The 16,639-nt window shown below is 43.4% G+C and overlaps 1 protein-coding gene across 2 annotated transcripts in view; it reads right to left on the bottom strand.

The window, feature by feature from the left end:
* Positions 1-16,639, bottom strand: part of FBXW4 (F-box and WD repeat domain containing 4) — a 216,740-nt gene that overhangs the window by 157,481 nt on the left and 42,620 nt on the right. For both annotated transcript variants that reach the window (XM_089683269.1, XM_089683267.1), the window contains exon 2: positions 16,001-16,096. In XM_089683269.1, the coding sequence (XP_089539395.1) occupies positions 16,001-16,096 (96 nt within the window). The remainder of the gene's footprint in view (positions 1-16,000; positions 16,097-16,639) is intronic.

Below are 16,639 nucleotides of genomic sequence, written 5' to 3'. Positions count from 1 at the left end.
CCTAATCGCTGACTTCAGGGCGAGGGATAAATATCAAGGATATTACCTTAGGATAAGATAGCCTTCTCAGCAGCAAATTTAAATGGAAAGAGGGAAGAAAAATCCTTAAGCTGAAAAAGGAAGGGTAGCATCCTAAATCCCTTTAATAAAATGTGAGCCACAACACCTATAAAAAGAGAAGGCAGGGCAAAAATATAATGTAATGCAAACTGACTTACAAGGACTTTGTGACCAAAAGGGTGAGAAGAAAGAGTCCTTCCATCTCACACCAAAGGTGTTTTAGGAGTATGGTAGCCCCATTGCAATCTACCTGATCAAACTTGATATATATGATTTTAGGAATCATTAAACTTAGCCAAGGCAAAATCACCTGCCTAAGAGCTAGGGGTAGGAATCAATGTACTAGCACTAGCATTAATTAATCTCATACAGACTAGGAAGGGGATCTATCCTCCAGTAATTAGGTCCCACAAAGGTCTCCAGATCTACACTATCCACTAAGGGGAACTCTGCAGCTGGTTAACAGAGTGTCCTGCATGCAGGCCTTTCAGGGAAGTGCAGGACTTATTAAAATTGGTACTTTTGTACAAGGAGGAAAAGAGCCACACACACATGCAGGGCTTTTACTGTTTAAAATGAGGATTATCAGATGAGGGAATCTGGAAGCAAATATTTGAGACTATGAAGGATATAGTTGGCACAAGGGGGGGGGGGGAAGAAAAAAAGCCTAATTCCCACCCTGGCCACAATTCGCCAAATAGCAGGATCTGCTGGTCCGAAAGACCAGTTTTATGCATTACCCAAAACCCAGATTCTCTAATTCAGGTGAATCAAAAAGTACACTGAGGGATAGGATGAGAGTGGGGACTATTTAAAGTAGAGATCCCAAACAATACCTCAATTCCCAAAAAGTGGAGTGCAACCAATACATTCAATTGCCAATGTTATAAGAACTGAAGAACAGCTTTACCATTAGGTGTTCAGAAATATAAAGTGAGATTAACTTATTAAATGTGTTACATGCCGAATAAAGTGCCAAATAAACACCTATTGTCTTACATATCAAATTCTACTACACGAGTATAATCAATCTTAAAAAAAAAAAAACTTTTACAATGCAATAAAACATATAAAAGTTTAACATAAATACATATACCTTTTGCAGCAAAAAAAATGATATGTGACTCAACTCTCATGAAAGTGCATTAGTATAAACCTTATATGTTATATGACAACAATTACTGTATGTGCAAAAATTGGTTTTAAAGTGCAATAGTGCCACACCGTGTGAAAAAAAATTCATAAACATATCCTAGTGTGAGCAAGTTCTCCACATGTGTTCATATATCTTCAGTGCCAACCCTTCTCCAACACAGAATTAAAACACATGTGCCCGGAAGTGCTCCTTCAAAGTGCTCACTCAACAGACTAAACTAACCACTTATAAATAAGATGGTGTAGACGCACCTTAAGAAGACACTCTCCACATCCATTTTGATATATTTAGGCCACCCTCTTGTCTCCACCAGTGACTCTTCACCTCCCTTTGACCTCCAAAACCTCTCAGAAGAAACAACCACAACCTCTTATGGTAATCAGTTATACCCCAAGTGGAGACAAAGACCAGGAGAAGAACCTCATAATTTACCAACTTTATCATACACTATATTCAACATACAATAAAATACACTCACATAGAAAGTGCGTGTCTGGCACCTGGAATGACCAGCCTACTGTGTGATGAGGGAGCGCTGCTGCTCTGCTATCCATAAGAGCCAGTGTGCATTCCACCCAAGAGTGGAAATGACGATACTTGCTGAAAGCCTTTCCCTACATGTTTCGGCACATCTGACATTGTCAGGGAGCAGTACTGCTTCCTGACGACATCCAGATGTGACAAAACGCAACAAAACAAAACTCTTGTAATAGAATTTGATCTGTATGACAAGTACTTATCAGGCACTTTATTTGGCACATAAAAGTTTTTTCCATTAATCTCACTTTATATTTCCGAACACCTAATAGTAGTGCTGTTTTTAACTTCTTATAGGATGGTATATTGATACATACAGTGGATATAAAAAGTCTACACACCCCTGTTAAAATGTCAGGTTTCTCTGATGTAAAAAAATGAGACAAAGATAAATAATTTCAGACCTTTTTCCACCTTTAATGTAACCTATAAACTGTACAACTCAGTTAACCAACAAACTGAAATCTTTTAGGTGGAGGAAAGTAAAAATAAAAAACTAAAATAATATGGTTGCATAAGTATGCACATGCATACACTAATCCTTTGTTAAAGCACCTTTTGATTTGATTCCAGCACTCAGTCTTTTTGGGGATGAGTCTATCAGCATGGCACATCTTGACTTGGCAATATTTGCCCACTCTTCCTTGCAAAAACACTCCAAATCTGTCAGATTGTGAGGGCATCTCCTGTGCACACCCCTCTTCAGATCACCCCACAGATTTTCCATTAGATTCAGGTCTGGGCTCTGGCTGGGCCATTCCAAATCTTTCATCTTCTTCTGGTGAACCATTCCTTTGTTGATTTGGATGTATGTTTTGGGTCATTGTCAGATGAAGTTCCTCTTCATGTTCAGCTTCCTAGCAGAAGCCTAAAGGTTTTGTGCCAATATTGACTGGTATTTGGAACTGTTCATAATTCCCTCTACCTTGACTAATGACCCTGTTCCAGCTGAAGAAAAGGTTTTTACAAAATTTAGCTGGGCTTGGATGTTTTTCTTCATAAGAAAAGGTTTCCATCTTGCCACTCTACCCCATAGCCCAGACATATGAAGAATACGGGAGACTGTTGTCACATGTACCACACAGCCAGTACTTGCCAGATATTCCTGCAGCTCCTTTAATGTTGCTGTAGGCCTCTTGGCAGCCTCCCAGACCAGTTTTCCTCTCATCTTTTCATCCATTTTGGAGGGATGTCCAGTTCTTAGTAATGTCACTGTTGCGACATATTTTCTTCACTTGATGATGACTGTGTTCACTGTGTTCCATGGTATACGTATCTAATGCCTTGGAAATTCTTTCGTACCCTTCTCCTCACTGATACCTTTGAATAATGAGATCACTCTGATGGTTTGGAAGCTCTCTGTGGACCATGGCTTTTGCTGTAGGATGCGACTAAGAAAATATCAGAAAAGACCTACTAGAACAGCTGAACTTTATTTGGGGTTAATCAGAGGCACTTTAAATGATGGCAGGTGTGTACTGACTCCTATTTAACATGATTCTGAATGTGATTGGTTAATTCTGTTTATAGGCTACATTAAAGGTGGAAAACGTTCTGAAATGATTTATCTTTGTCTCATTTTTTTTCATCACAGAAACCTGACATTTTAACAGGGGTGTGTAGACTTTATATCCACTGTATACTGGTCCAAGCTGGACCAATGTGACTGAATTTAAAGTACCCATACCTGGAATTCTTCTTTAAGGATTTCATTAACACATGGATGAAATAAATATGTGTGCATACAGTCTAGAACTGCAGCTTTGCGTATCATCACCTCAGATTTCAACCAGGCTGACTGCTGGCTTGAAATTAGTCTTGAATCCTAAGATTTGTAAAACCACAAATCCGATTTCTATCATGCAGGACAATGAGTGGGGTAACTAAGCACAGGTGAAAAAAATACCACAAACCACAAGGATTCTTTAATCCTCCTACTTAAGAAGTAATTTATTGCTTCCCTAAACTTCCAAGATACTAATTTATGCTTCCAGGTATAACAGAAGAGATGATTAAGAAAGACAGTAAAATAAAGCAGATTAAGTACATAAATGTATGACAAACAACAGCTGACAAACTTTTAACATACAAACACAGAAGTATAATTCAGGTACCAAATACGTGGAAAAAAATACAACTACTGTCCTGTCACCCAGCTGGTGAAGTGCAACGTTTAGTCCCCAACAAACTTTATCTAAATCTTATAAAAACATTTAATATATTGCAGATTTTCAGTCCTTAGATGATGTAGCTGTATTAGTTTTCATTTTTCAGACTATAATATACTTATACATACATAGGTATAATATACCTGTTGATCTTGCTAGAAATACAGTGTCATTGTAATTTCCTGTGTGCTGAAAAAGAACCCGCAAACAATCTTAACTTTATTGTATAAATGCCTAGTCCCATCAATGTAATGGAGAACAAAGGCAGACATGTTTGAAGTTCAGCCTGTTTGACAACCATGGCTGCTGCTATAGATACAATTGCAGGATCATCAAGGGAAAATAAAGGAACAACCCTGGAAAAAATGAAAACTAATGCAGCCAACTCATCTAAGACCTACTAAGCTTAAATTTATTAAAGTCTTGGGTTTAGATATGCTTTAAATCAGAATATAACTCAAAAGGTGAAGCACTGCTGGTTCAATCCCTTCCTCCAGCCTGTAACTGAGTAGCAGGTTTTCTGGGGGGAATAGTGTTGTTTTTTTTAGTACCCACTCTGACTTTCACAATCTTCACCTAGGTGAGGATGGGTTTGCTCACCCCACCCCCTCTCCACCCACAGCCTCCTGAGACACATCACTTGTCCCAGAAGGATGTACAACCAGACTATCTGCATCACGGGATCTTGGGTATGCGAAGTAAGGAACCGGCTGTGATGCATCAGGAAGTCACAGCCAGCTTCCAAATCCATGATGGCAACATCTGGGACATGCAATGGTGAGAAGAATCGGCTGCAGAAAGACATCACTCGAATCCTATGCAGTGGTTAGTACCTAATTTCTAAAAGCTGTCTGCAGCTACATTATTTGTAGCCGTTGACTTTCAATTTGGACATATGCAGGCCCCAGGGGCGGACTGACCATTTGGAAACTCGGGCACTGCCCGAGGGCCCGGGGTCAGTAGGGGGCCCCATGAGATGCCCCTGCTACCTTTTTCATAGGCTTTTTTGTTTGGGCAAGGACACAGGGGCCCCATGATCCCCTATTGCCCGGGGGCCCTGTGAGTTGTCAGTCCGCCCCTGGCTAGGCTCACGCTGGCCTCTGTTACTATACTACAGTTATCATTTTTTGTGTAATCATTGGTTTACAGAGGCATTGCTACAAAGATGAACCTGTCAGGACAAAAATATAAGAATTGAGTTCAGTTTTGAAGGTGCATACCATGAAGCTATCAGTCCTTATCTTTTCTTTACAGTGTGCCTAAGCTGGTCATAGATAGAGCGATTTTCTTTATTGTAACCACAGGTTGCAGGAAAGAAAATTGCTTAATTCCCCCATCAACACAGTCAGTTTTGATGGGGGAATCCCTCCTAGTGAGCCAGTGTGGAAAGAGGGAATCCCTCCTGGTGAGCCAGTGTGGATGACTCCCCCCGCCAGGAAAAAACAGTGATTAGCCACTAGCAGTAATCGCATGTAAAATCCAACAGGTTGGTTGTACCCTAGTTGATCGATCTATCAACTTGGGTACATTCAGCCTGCCCATACATGGTTCAAATCTCAGCCAGGCCCTGTTGAAATGGCCAAGATTCGAACAGACTATGGCTGGCTTTAGTTACCAACCAGGGACAAGTATTTGCTTATCAGATGTTAGACACTTGATACTTCCAAGTTTGTTTTGTGTCAGTGACTTACACAATCATAAATCAAGGATAAGGATGATAGCCTCGGTGTATGCACCTTCCAAAACAAGTCACAATGGAAACTTGCATATTTCCAGCTGCATGTTTCTTACCTGGGTAGCGGTTTCCTCTTTTACATGCTGTTTTTATGTCTCACTATCCTAGCTATGAGCATCTTTATCTGTAGAAATGCTCATATATCTATGACAAGCTTCTTAGATGTGAAATACATACTGTATCTGCAAACTGTCATAATCATATCTCATATTTTCCCAGATGTGCATTGCGGTTATACCACTTGAGGTACCCACAGTGACATAGGGGGATGGACTTTGCACTAAGTGCAAAATTCTTTTTGGGTTTAATTCCTGTGCTTCTTGCCAAGGTCCTTTGCTCTTTCCTCCATTTATCCCTGTTCTGAGGAGTGATCTTTGGATAACCAGTGGAGGACCGTGGAGACTCTGGAGTCTGTGGTATTTAGTTTAGTGACCCTTGATTGGATGGTTTCCGTACTGTTGATCTCCTATAATTTGGAGATCACTACCATTTGGTAAGGGAACTGGCACACTTGATTTCAAGGTGGTTTGGGGCTTTTGCATGTGGATTTCCTCTTATTTTAAAACTCTCACAAGTGGACAAGTTTTAATTATAGGTTCTGTGATGGACACTTGAGAGAACAGCTGAACAGAGCAGTGCACCAGGACCTTGTGTGCCTATTTCACCAATTCGGCACATAAAATTACTGCAAAACTATAAAATGACGTATTCAGTACATAAAGAACCTATTGTAAAAATACAAATTTGTCATTCTAACACACAATTGGAGTCATTTTTTAAATATCCAAAATACTTTTATGAGTCATCAAGAGAATGATGAAAACAGCATGGGTTGAAATGGGAAGCTGAGCTATTTTATGTTACAAAGTTCCAAAAGCTGTCCCCTTTACCCAAAACAAAAGAAAAAAGCTTGCTATAAATATGAGGTGAACAGATTGTGTTTTAAACAGTTATTGCATGAACATGAATGTTCATATCATTCAAGTGTGTATAACTGTATCATGGGCTGAAAGTGTACTTGTCATATTGTGGGGAAAATATTAGTGAGTAACTAGATTTAAAACAGCCAGCCTGGACCTTTTAAAACTCATCCAACCTTCTTGCGCCCTGGGACAGACCTCTTTTGCCCACTGGATGGAATATAGGCAACTTTGATCTTTTCTACATACGTTTTCTAATGTAGACTTACTGACCAGAGATCTTACATCTCTTGAATCCTTGCTCCATCAAGATCTTCCTCCCCTGCATCCTATTTCTGTAGTCTATCAGATCCTCCTCTCTAGGATTCATCCAGACCTCCCATCATACACATCTAGATGGGCAGCTGATCTTGATGCTCAGATATCAGACAATGACTGGCTGAAGTCATTTGTTCTCACCCATTGTTTGTCCCTGACCAGAAAAGCACAGGAAACAAATTTTAAACTGCTCACTTGGTGGTATAGATGCCCCACCCTACTCCACAGGATTTACCCTTCTACCCCTGATCTCTGCTGGTGCTGTCACGCTGCCCATGGATCCTTGCTCCATGTCTGGTGGGAATGTCCCCCTATCCATGCCTACTGGGATCTTATCTTGCGTGTCTACACTGCAGTTACAGATCGGACAGTCCCAAATATGCCACAGGTTGTTCTGCTTTCTACTCTACCTTTCTCTTTCAAACATTAAACGTGGACTTCTGTGTCATTGTTTGACGGCTGCCAGACTGATCATCCCTCGCCATTGGAGAACGCACTGTGTTCCGACCCTTTTAGAGTGGGTCGAGAAGATGGATCTTGAATGTATGGATTGACTCCTGGTACAGGAACTGGACACTCACGAACGCTGTCACCATGGAATATATACAGAGAGTCCTCTGTACTTCGCAAGCTCTTGGCTGCTTGAACTGGAGTTTCCTTTCCCTCTGGTCCCTACTGGTCTATCAACCCCCCCGGGCACCTTCCCTCGGGCGAGCCTATTCTTGTTCTCCCACCCCTTATATCCCCCCGTCTTTTTTAATCCCCCCCTCCTTTTTTTTTTCCCTTGGCACTAGACTGGATAGGATGATAAGGCAATGGATATCGCTAGTACACCCCATTCTTTTTCCCCCCGCGCTGATCTCTATTGTCATGTATAGGTTTACTATTAATTTGTTGCTCTCCTTGCCTCTGCTATCTGTACCCCTTGGGGCCTAGATTCGCCTATATTGTACAGGTTACCAGATCTATAGATTGTACTTGCTGTAAATCACTGCTGTCGTCTAGATCCAGGATGTTGTTGTTTACTATTGTTTATTTATACGTCTGTTTACCCCCCCACCTTTTTTTGTGTGTGTTATTTATTATCTTCCCCCCCTCCCCTTTTATTATTGTGTTCCCCCTTTTTTACTTTTTTCCCCCTGACCCTAATTCTGTATTTTGTTTTGTATTTTACTATTGTTAATGTCTATGTAGATGAATTTTGCTTTTTTCTGTTAAAGTTTATAAAACCTCAATAAACTCAGAGTGATCATAAAATTCATCCAAATGATCAGCTGGGGTTGTTTTCTGGTTGGCAAAGACATACAATGTACGAACCAAATATTATGGACACTTGGCTTTCACACCTATATGAGCTTCTTAGGCATCCCATTCTAAAACTACAAGCATACAGTAAGTATGGTGTTGTACCCCCTTTTTGCAACTATACTAACCTCCATTCTTCCAGGAAGGCATTCTACGACATTTTGAGTCTGTGGAAATCTGTTACCTTTAAGTCAAAGCAAGGCTTGGCTTGTAATTGGTGTTCCAGTTCATCTTGAAGGTGTTCAGTAGCGTTGAGGTGAGGGCTTTGTGCAAGTCACATGAGTTCTCTACACCATACCAAAACCATAAAAACAATGTCTTTATGGACCTAGCTTTGTGCACAGGGGCATAGTTATACTGGAATAGAGAAGGGCCTTCCCCAAACTACTGCCACAATTGTGTGCTGAAAGCACACAATTGTCTAAAATATATTTGTATGCAGTAGCATTAACAGTACCCTTCATTAAAAATCAATAAAAAGGAATAAAAGGTATGTCTACAAAATTTTGTCCATATAGTGGACCCACCACTGCGTATTCTAATCAAAATGGTCTGGTTGATGCAACAGTCTTCACATGACAACAGGCACCTCAAGCTTTACAAACATACCCAACATAGGACCAGAAATGAGTGATGAGTATCACTGAGTTTGAAATTTAATGGAGCTGCTCACCAACTGCTCAGTGTGAGTTAAACTGCGTGCGGCGCCTTCACATTGCACACTTCGGTGTGCTGTTTGGATAAGCATTTCTGAAGCCAGCACCCCTTCAAAGTAGTGGATCACCCAAGAAGCTTTGCTGGTACATGGAACAGGGCTCTAAGAAGGTCATCTAACAAATCATGTTTTTATTGTTATTATTTAAAGTGTTGCTTTTCATTACTTGCCATCATTTTATTTCAAATACAATTCAGTTTTCTTAAAGATCATTCAATAAAATGTTTCTGCCTGAGAGCAAGAAACGAGTTATTGTAACGTCCCCAGCATGGCAGAAGCAAAGCATTGCTCATCCTGCAAGTATTTATACAGTCAAAGCAAAGCGTAATGATTCTCAATGACAGTGGAGTCATTTCCCGGCGAACTCTGTCATCACAAACAGATGATTATGAAGCGTCAGTGGCAGAAGCAGAAGATGTTTTATGGGACAAGAGATCCTGCTCTGATCTATTTATCTTAGAGAGTGTGCTGCAGAATGGCAGCTACAAAGAGGCCTGCTCTCTGAACCTTCTTTTTCAGTGCTCTTAATTGGATCATATATCTTAACACTGCATCATATATCTTTAAGAACGATAAATGAAAGAATAGCTTGTAATAAGTGCCGCCTTATACTTTAGTGTATTTCTTATTTCCCCATTGGTATTATACATCCTAATGAAGCCTCCACCTCCTCAGCACCTGTAAGTACTTTAAAGGGGTAAAGTACAAAAGCCTCTGTTATTTTCAGAGGAGGTCGGATCATATAAATGGTATAATTTAGCTGTATATCAAAGGAGTAAGCAAATATTTGCTGAGAGAAAATTAATAGCTAAGCCATAACTGTCTCACTTTATCACATACCTTACAAAAAATCTGGCAATAATTCTCACAGCTACATAAGGGATATGACACATCATTTCTTTTTACCATGTAGATAAGTGTTAGATGGGAAGATATTGCTTCAAGTTAATTTCTATATTAAAGCAGTAAAGCCCTTTAAACTGACCCAGTCACTACCCTATACATATAAGGCTTAACATATCACATACAGTTGCAAGAAAAAGTATGTGAACCCCTTGGGATTACGTGGAGTTTTGCATTAATTGGGCATAAAATGTGCTCTGAACGTCATCTAAGTCACAACAATAGAAGAACACAGTCTGCTGAACATAATACTACACATACTACAGTGCAGGGAGGAAAAGGTATGTGAGGCCCTAGCTTAATGACTTCTCCCAGAGCTAATTGGAGCCAGGAGTGAGCCAACCTTGACTCCAATCACTGTGATGATATTGGATGTGTTGCTGACAGCTGTCCTGCCCTTAAAAAACACACACCTGTTTTGGGTTTACTGGTTTCAAGAAACACTGTCTGATGTGCACCATGCCTCGCAGAAAAGAGCTCTCAGAAGATCAAGAATTGTTGACTTGCATGAAGCTGGAAGCTGGTTACAAAAGTATCTCCAAAAGCCTTGATGTTCATGTGTCCACGGTAAGACAGACTGTCTACAAATGGAGAAAGTTTAGCACTGTTGCTACTCTCCCTAGGCGTGGTCGTCCTGTAAAAATGACTGCAAGATCACAGCGCAGAATGCTGCATGAGGTAAAGAAGAATCCCAGAGTGTCAGCTAAAGACCTACAGAAATCTCTGCAACATGCTAACATTTTTGTTGACACATCTACAATAAGGAAAACATGAAACAAGAATGGAGTACATGGGAGGACACCACAGAGGAAGCCATTGCTGTCCAAAAAAAATAAAGCAGCACGTTTGAAGTTTGCAAAAGAGCACCTGGATGTTCCACAGCACTACTGGCAAAATATACTGTGGACAGATGAAACCAAGATTGAGTTGTTTGGGAAGAACACACAACACTATGTGTGGAGAAAAAAAGGCACAGCACACCAACATCAAAACCTCATCCCCACTGTAAAACATGGCGGAGGGAGCATCATGGTTTGGGGCTGCTCTGCTGCCTCAGGGCCTGGACAGATTGTTGTCATTGATGGGAAAATGAATTCCAGAGTTTATCAAGACATTTTGCAGGAAAACATACGACCATCTGTCCGCCAACTGAAGCTCCGCAGAGGATGGGTGATGCAACAGGACAATGACCCAAAGCATACAAATAATTCAACAAAACAATGGCTGCAACAGCACAGAATACGCCTTCTGGAGTGGCCCAGTCAGAGTCCTGACCTCAACCCGATTGAAATGCTGTGGCATGACCTTAAGAGAGCGATTCACACCAGACATCCCAAGAATATTGCTACACTGAAACAGTTTTGTGAAGAGGAGTGGTCCAAAATGACTCCAGATCGTTGTGCAGGTCTGATCTGCAACTACAGGAAACGTTTGGTTGAGGTTATTGCTGCCAAAGGAGGGTCAACTAGTTATTAAGTCCAAAGGTTCACATACTTTTTCCTCCCTGCACTGTGAATGCTTACATGTTATGTGCAATTAAACCATGGCAACATCTAATGTTTGTGTAGTATTATGTTCAGCAGACTGTGTTCTTCTATTGTTGTGACTTAGATGACATTCAGAGCACATTTTATGCCCAATTCATGCAAAACTCCACGTAATCCCAAGGGGTTCACATACTTTTTCTTGCAACTGTAAATGTACTCACATTGCAGTAACATATGCCTTCTTTCTTTTGTCATTTCAATTTTCTGTAATTCTGCAAACAGCCCTGATATTTTAACCCACCTCCAACAGAACTGCTGCCAGGAACATGAGTGATCAAACACAAGAACAAATGGGGCACTGGGTTCAGATTTTCTAAGGGTCACCAAAATTGTAACTGGGCACACTGGCTCTGGTTCGGCAGCACTCCACCTCTAGGAACAGGGAAAGAACCCAGAGTTGAGATCATTGGAATTTTACATAGCAGCATGAATGATGTCAGGGCTGGGCAGGAGGAGTAACAGTGTTTACTAGTTCTTGGTCAGCAACTTCAGTTACAATGCCAACTTCACTTCCCTGGAACTAGCAAGTGGTCTAAGACTCACAGAGCTGCAGTTCTCATAAGAGGAGTTTGAGTTCTTTACTTTATTCCAGATTCTCTTTTAAAGTGATTGTAAAGGTTATTTTTTAATTAAAATATTAGATATGTTATGCTTATCTGCTCTGTGCAATGTTTTTGCACAGAGCAGCCTCAAACCTCCTCTTCTGGGGTCCCCCGCTGGCACTCTTGGCTCCTCCTCCCTTCCGAGTGCCCCCATATCAAGTTGCTTGCTATAGGGGCACTCGTGTAGACTCAATCCTAAGCTGGCATGTGTGCATCTATTGGCACACATAGCACAGCTCAACCGGACCCGGCCTGGCCCCCCACTCCCTCCTCATAAGATTTGACTGACAGCAGCGGCAGGTGCCACTGGCTCTGAGGGGAGAGAGAGAGAGCAGAGCTGGATCAAGATCAGGCTCAGGTAAGTATTTGGGGGGGCTGAGGAGAAAGAGCTGAACATGGAAAGTTTTTTACCTTAATGCAGAAATAACACTAAGGTAAAAACCTTTAGCCTTTAAAACCACTTTAAGGAAACATTTCATTAAAGAGCAGGAGGCTACCATTTCAATTTCTTACTCTGTAAACTGCTTGGCTGTCCCACTGAACATATGGCTTCAAAACTTGTTTTTCGTTTTGAACAGAGTGAAGAGGGATTAGAACACCTGTCAGGTTATTATTGCGCCCCGTTAGAGAGATGAAAGTGAAAGTTAAAAAATCCACATTTTCGGTGGTTTCCAGACCAGTAAGTAGTGGAAAATCTTCCAATGGGACCACTAGATCTGTTAATACCACTTTGAAGGACTTTCCTCCAACATTCTGTTTTGGTTGTTGGACAGGAAGTGAAGGGAAATCACCCCAATGGGACACAGATGAGAAAAACAAACCTGGTGGTATTATAACACTCTCTTATGCTAACTAAAATGAAGATACTGACCTGGACAAATGCAGACAAAAGGAATTTGTTTGACTCTCCTGATCTGAAAACTTGTTTAGGTCAGTGACTCTGAAAGTATTGGAAGTGGCTCAGTGTGATGGTTAGCATCTTCAGGAGGGCAGCAATGGCAGCCCCATTTTTCTTTTAAACTAGGATTTACACAGATTCATCAGTCCAACATACAATAAGACAGACCAAGCCTTCTAACAAATAACAGGCCTTACAGACTAACCATGCAAGGATGCAAAGTGTGCAAAAGTAACGACTAGTAATAAAATCCTTTATTTATATTTTTTAAAAATCGGCTTGTAGACACTCAGCAGCAGGCGGCTTCCAGGGACACTCAGTAGCAGGCGGCTTCCAGGGATCCTCACAGCGGGCAGCGTGCGGGGACACTCAGCAGCAGGCAGCTTCCAGGAACACTCACGATAGGCGGTTTGCAGACACTCAGCAGCAGGCAGCTTCCAGGGACACTCACGGTAGGCAGCTTGAAGACACTCAGCAGCAGGCGGCTTCCAGGGACACTCAGCAGCAGGCAGCTTCCAGGGACACTCAGCAGCAGGCAGCTTCCAGGGACACTCGGCAGCAGGCGGCTTCCAGGGACACTCAGCGGCAGGCGGCTTGCAGACTGCATGTGGGGACACTCAGCAGCAGGCAGCTTCCAGGGACACTCACGGTAGGCGGCTTGCAGACACTCAGCAGCAGGCAGCTTCCAGGGACACTCACGATAGGCGGCTTGCAGACACTCAGCAGCAGGCGGCTTCCAGGGACACTCAGTAGTAGGCGGCTTCCAGGGACCCTCACATCGGGCAGCGTGCGGGGACACTCAGCAGCAGGCAGCTTCCAGGGACACTCACGGTAGGCGGCTTGCAGACACTCAGCAGCAGGCAGCTTCCATGGACACTCACGGTAGGCAGCTTGCAGACATTCAGCAGCAGGCAGCTTCCAGAGACACTCAGCAGCAGGCAGCTTCCAGGGACACTCACAGTAGGTGGCTTGCAGACATTCAGCAGCAGATGGTTTGCAGGGACACTCATGGCAGGCGGCTTGCAGGGATACTCAGTAGCAGGCGGCTTCCAGGGACCCTCACAGCAGGCAGCGTGCGAGGACACTCAGCAGCAAGCAGCTTCCAGGGACACTCACGATAGGCGGCTTGCAGACACTCAGCAGCAGGCGGCTTCCAGGGACACTCAGTAGTAGGCGGCTTCCAGGGACCCTCACATCGGGCAGCGTGCGGGGACACTCAGCAGCAGGCAGCTTCCAGGGACACTCACGGTAGGCGGCTTGCAGACACTCAGCAGCAGGCAGCTTCCATGGACACTCACGGTAGGCAGCTTGCAGACATTCAGCAGCAGGCAGCTTCCAGAGACACTCAGCAGCAGGCAGCTTCCAGGGACACTCACAGTAGGTGGCTTGCAGACATTCAGCAGCAGATGGTTTGCAGGGACACTCATGGCAGGCGGCTTGCAGGGATACTCAGTAGCAGGCGGCTTCCAGGGACCCTCACAGCAGGCAGCGTGCGAGGACACTCAGCAGCAAGCAGCTTCCAGGGACACTCACGGTAGGTGGCTTGCAGACACTCACGGTAGGCAGCTTGCAGACATTCAGCAGCAGGCAGCTTCCAGAGACACTCAGCAGCAGGCAGCTTCCAGGGACACTCACAGTAGGTGGCTTGCAGACATTCAGCAGCAGATGGTTTGCAGGGACACTCATGGCAGGCGGCTTGCAGGGATACTCAGTAGCAGGCGGCTTCCAGGGACCCTCACAGCGGGCAGCGTGCGAGGACACTCAGCAGCAAGCAGCTTCCAGGGACACTCACGGTAGGTGGCTTGCAGACACTCAGCGGCAGGTGGCTTCCAGGGACACTCGGCAGCAGGCAGCTTGCAGGGACACTCAGCGGCAGATTTAAGGGGCACTCAGCAGCGGACAGCATGCAGGGACACTCAGCAGCTTCCAGGGACACTCAGCAGCAGGCAGGGTGCAGGGGTGCTCAGTGGACAGGCTTGCAGGGTCTGGCAGGGTCTTGGCTGTGGGGTCTGACCTCAACTCAGACCCCTCACAGCACTCTGCCCCGAGCAGGGGACGAACTATCTCCTCGGTTCCTGCTCCAGTCTTTTTATCGCCCGAGCAGGACACATCCTGGTTGCCCCGGCAACGGCCAGCCGGCGTCAGGTTTCCGGGGCAACAAGCCCCGCCCCCTCACTCCGGCTGTGCACAGGGAGCGCGGCCTTTGTCTCCAGCGGGCGCAGAGCGCGGGAACCTCAGGGCCACGCTGTGCTCGCCGAGACAAGGGGAGGGGGCGCGCAGAGACACCCAGGTGGCCACCATGTGGAAAATCCAGGTGCAGGCACAACAGGGTGTCAGACTCCTCAGAGTCTGACTGAGGAGAGGTGCGAACCGCACCGCAGGGGGCAGATCCCTGGCATCCGGCACACCACTTTGTGTGGGCTATGTGTGGGTGCAGGGACATGTAATGAGGAAGGGAGGGGGGAAGCGAGGGAGTGAGAGGGGGGACCGTGACAACATCTCTGTCAGATGTCTTGCAAATCGCAACTGAAATTGGTCACTTCACTGTAAGTGACACGATTTCAAAATCAGCTCTGATGTGACCGGGGGCTTAATAATGTTTGGGGTTAAAATTAAAGTCCAAGTCCAGGAAAGTTCTTAAAGCAGTAAAAATATAAAATTTCTTAAGGGTCTTATTTCTGTATGTTACACCATAAGGCTAGGTTTACACCTATGCAGGTTGTGTTTGAGCCATTTCTGCATTGAATTTTGTGTCGCGTTTTGTGTTTATTGCACCTGCGTTTTTGACACTTTTTTATCTGTTTTTGATGCATTTTCTTTCTTTTTCTTGTTGCTAGGCAGATTTAAAATGCAAAACGCATCAAAAAAGCAGCAAAAACGCAATTCATGCTTTTCTGCAGAGCTTCCATTGAAGTCTATAGAACCAAAGTGTCTTACACTTGCTCTGGGGGCATTCAGCAGGGGGGGGAGATCAAGGAGCGCCAGAGGGGGACCCGAGAAGAGTAGGTTCCAGGCTGTTCTGTGCAAAACGATTCCATAGAGCAGGTAAGAATAACATGTTTGTTTAGTATCACATTAAGAACACTTTATTAAATATGGCTTTAAATGTTAAGATAAAAAAAGTAGAAACACTTGCTTGCGTTTCCATTTGAGTATTGTATGGCACTGGCAACATCCATATTTCCAGTTTTGAGAAACGCGTACTCTTTCCTTCACAGGGATTCCAGAAATCCTGCAGACAAAAAAGCTGAATTAATCCTCAAATTATAGCAAAAAATATTCAGGCATAATACACGTCACAAAAAGTATAGAATATTGCTTATTCATACCTAACATCCCCCTTATCAGTTCACCAATTCCAACAACAAGAGTGCTGATTTGCATTAGGAATGAAAGCATCCAAGTTCTATTAGCGCTACATACAGTTATACTTTGCCCTGTCTTACGTTACAAGCTCATATATTTATTGTTGCATGGAGGTCAACGGTTATAAATAGTATTCTTGCACTAGTAACTTTTTATACAGAGGTCCATTATTGAAAAAAAGGCCAATCAGAAAACAGAAGTAACTGAAATATAATCTGGTAAATCAATGACAAATGGACACACATTACAACCTTCATTATTTTATGCGTTACCATTTTTTTGGTTATCGATGGTAATGCTGTAGATCACATGCAACATCTCACATGGTTTCACTAGGATCATGGAAGATGTTTCACATATGGCTACCTTACAGACTGTACAAATTGTACTAGAACTTTGGATTACATTT

Source organism: Staurois parvus, unplaced genomic scaffold (assembly GCF_062004578.1).
Source record: "Staurois parvus isolate SC_StPar_1 unplaced genomic scaffold, SC_StPar_1.0 ptg000303l, whole genome shotgun sequence".
Taxonomy (NCBI): Eukaryota; Metazoa; Chordata; class Amphibia; order Anura; family Ranidae; genus Staurois; species Staurois parvus.
Note: the sequence above shows the minus strand (reverse complement) of the source record. Positions and strands in the feature narration are given on the sequence as shown.